General features: G+C 55.1%; 1 protein-coding gene across 1 annotated transcript; it reads right to left on the reverse strand.

Annotated features, from left to right (window-relative positions):
• Positions 1-406: 406 nt before the first annotated feature.
• LOC125089724 (metallothionein-1) lies at positions 407-1,992 on the reverse strand. The gene is made up of 3 exons (XM_047712121.1): positions 1,894-1,992; positions 1,312-1,377; positions 407-638 (listed from the first exon to the last, which is right to left on the reverse strand). The coding sequence occupies exons 1-3, from the start codon at positions 1,919-1,921 to the stop codon at positions 547-549; spliced, it is 186 nt and encodes a 61-aa protein (XP_047568077.1). The 5' UTR covers positions 1,922-1,992; the 3' UTR covers positions 407-546.
• Positions 1,993-2,577: the final 585 nt, after the last annotated feature.

A 2,577-nucleotide genomic window follows, 5' to 3' on the forward strand; every position in this document is an offset into this window, starting at 1 on the left:
TTTTTGAAGTAATTTCTACACACAACATGGGGCTTGAACATAGATCATGAGATCAAGAATTGCAAACTCCGACTGAGCCAGCCACATGCCTGAGTGTTTCTGAAAGCCGGCATTGCTGAGAACCTAAGTTTGACAAATTCCAAGAATGAAATAGGAATTAAGTTCTTAGATTAACACTTTCAAGGAGAAGGAAAATGAACCCACCCCATACCCTTAGATCAACCAGATACTTTCATCTTCTGTCAAAAAACTAACGGGAAATCATTGACTTGCATAAGGGAAGTTGTTACGGGCCAATTCTTGGGTCCAGAACCCAGGTCTCTGTTCCGGGTCTAACTCCCCACCCCACCCACAATGGGACTGCAATCCCCCCTCTCAGAAGGGCACAAAAGAAAACAGCCAGAATAAATTTAACTTTTTATTGTAACTCATGTATTTCATAGAAACAGGAATGTAGCAAACAGGTCAGGTAGTATGAAAAAGAAGTCTTTAAACTGTAGACTTGTACATGTGGATCTATTTACATCAGGAACAGGCTCCCCAAGATCAGGCACAGCAGCTGCACTTGTCCGACGCCCCTTTGCATACGCAGCCCTGGGCACACTTGGCACAGCCCACGGGGCAGCAGGAACAGCAGCCTAGGTGACAAAAGCCAAAGCATCAGGGAACCCCCTCTTAAAAGCAGGCTTGGCACAGGCACTGTCCCCAACCCCAGAGGACCCTGACTTGAGAATGACATGCTGTCCCTAAACAAGTGTGTCCTACACACTGCCCCCATCTGATTCCAAGATAGGGCAGAATGTCTGGAGATACAGTGACAGGGGCCCAGAGACAACGCAGGCTGATCCGTTGCCTTCCAGATAGAAATCCTTGAAATCAGTGAGGGGGAGCCCCCTGCCTAGCAGCTCCCAGAAGAGCCACAGCAGCTCTGGGCTGTCCCCACAGAACGAGCTGCACCTGATCAGACAAACTACACGTGGTCACCAAGTTCATGTACACCAAGTGTTCAGGACACTGGCAGCGTTCGGAAGGCTGCAGCAGGAGGCGGAAACATAGATTGTAGTTCTGCCTCCTTCCTTGACACTATCTGCTGACCTCTCTGAGCCTCAGTCTTTCTGTTCTAGACTGAGGTTGGAACTCACCCCTCTACATGCCCTTTCAGCTCCAATTCCGAGTTGGGGGCTCATGGCAGGGGCTGCACAGAGACTAATCCCTGGCCTGCTCCTGCCTGCTCAGCTCTGGGCTTCCCCAACACACATACCCACCCCAAGACCAGACCCTGATCCCCACAGAAGACCCCACTCCACTCACTCTTCTTGCAGGAGGTGCATTTGCACTCCTTGCATTTACAGGAGCCGGCGCACGTGCAGGAGCCACCTGCCAAGAAAAGAAAGAGGTGAGCAAGGGTGATGTGGGAGCCCCAGCACTCAAGCAACCAAACCACTCTGCACCACCTGACAGTGCCCAGTCCTGGGAGTTCCTTTCTTGCCCCACCGAGTACCATTAAGAGAAACCCCAGTTTCTTCTACTGGTGGAAAAAATAGATCCTTTCCAAATCTGACTCCACAAGGAGGATCCCAAGCTCCAGGACCAACGCAAGCCAGGCACATGGAGTCCCCGCCTGGTATCACGTCCTGGCACCCCCAAAGCCTTGACAGGGGTCCCAAACCAGCAGCAAACCTCGACGTAACCACAAATACCCTCCACTCTAACCCCAAGACACGGAGAGAACACATACTCTAGAAAGCTTGGCAAAAACCCACCCACAACACGTGCTGACTCGTAAAGTCTACTCCAGCTCCAGCCCCCCAAACCCGCCCCTCTGACTCCAAGAACACACTGAGGTAACCTAAATAAATTCCTCTCTAAAACTCAAAATACGTGGTTCCTTACCGCTAGAGCAAGAACAGTTTGGATCCATCTCCTCCAGGAAAGAAAAGAACAACTCGAAACAGACGACAGGAAACACCACAGGAGCTATCTGTTAACAACTTTAGCGACCGCCGCCGCGGGCTGACTTTATAGGCGGAGCGGGTGGCCCGGGCGCAAAGGCCCCGCCCCTGCCCTTGCACCCGCCCCGCCGTGAGCGCATCTCCTGCCGCGGCCTTGGCCGCGCTGTGTGCACTTGGCGGGGCCGGGCGCACGAGTCCCGGGGCAGGGGTTGTGGTGGGGGGGGGCTCGGTTGGGCTCGCTGCGCACGGTGCGGAGGGGATGCGCGCCGGTTGGCATGCCGTGTCTCAGTCACCCTGCTCGCCCCTGTGGGTCTCCCCGAGTTCGGTAGCCGGCCCTGTTACCGCGTGTTCCGGGAACCCGGCGCCTGGTTCCAGACCGCTTTTCCCACCCCTGTACCCCGTGCAGGCGTCCCCGGGGTCGCCCTTCCTGGAGCCCGTGTGCAACCCTCGCCTCCCCTCTCCCCGGGGGGAGGGGGTTGTGCCGAGCGACCCGAGAGAGTTGTGTGCAGAGGACAGGCGATGAATGTGAACTTTGCTTCCCTTGGCCTGTCGTCCCCGTGTCCCCAGGTGTGGCTGGGGTTTCAGGCCTTTTTTGCTGTGCACCGTGTGGCGGACCCAGACCGCT

This window comes from Lutra lutra, chromosome 17, assembly GCF_902655055.1.
Source record: "Lutra lutra chromosome 17, mLutLut1.2, whole genome shotgun sequence".
NCBI lineage: Eukaryota > Metazoa > Chordata > Mammalia > Carnivora > Mustelidae > Lutra > Lutra lutra.

Excerpts from the sequence above, each read along its gene's own strand:
- LOC125089724 (XM_047712121.1), bottom strand. The coding sequence starts at position 1,921 with ATGGATCCAAACTGTTCTTGCTCTAGCG. Across the intron at positions 1,378-1,893 it reads AAACTGTTCTTGCTCTAGCG|GTGGCTCCTGCACGTGCGCC; the intron begins GTAAGGAACCAC and ends TTTTCTTGGCAG. Across the intron at positions 639-1,311 it reads ATGCACCTCCTGCAAGAAGA|GCTGCTGTTCCTGCTGCCCC; the intron begins GTGAGTGGAGTG and ends TTTGTCACCTAG.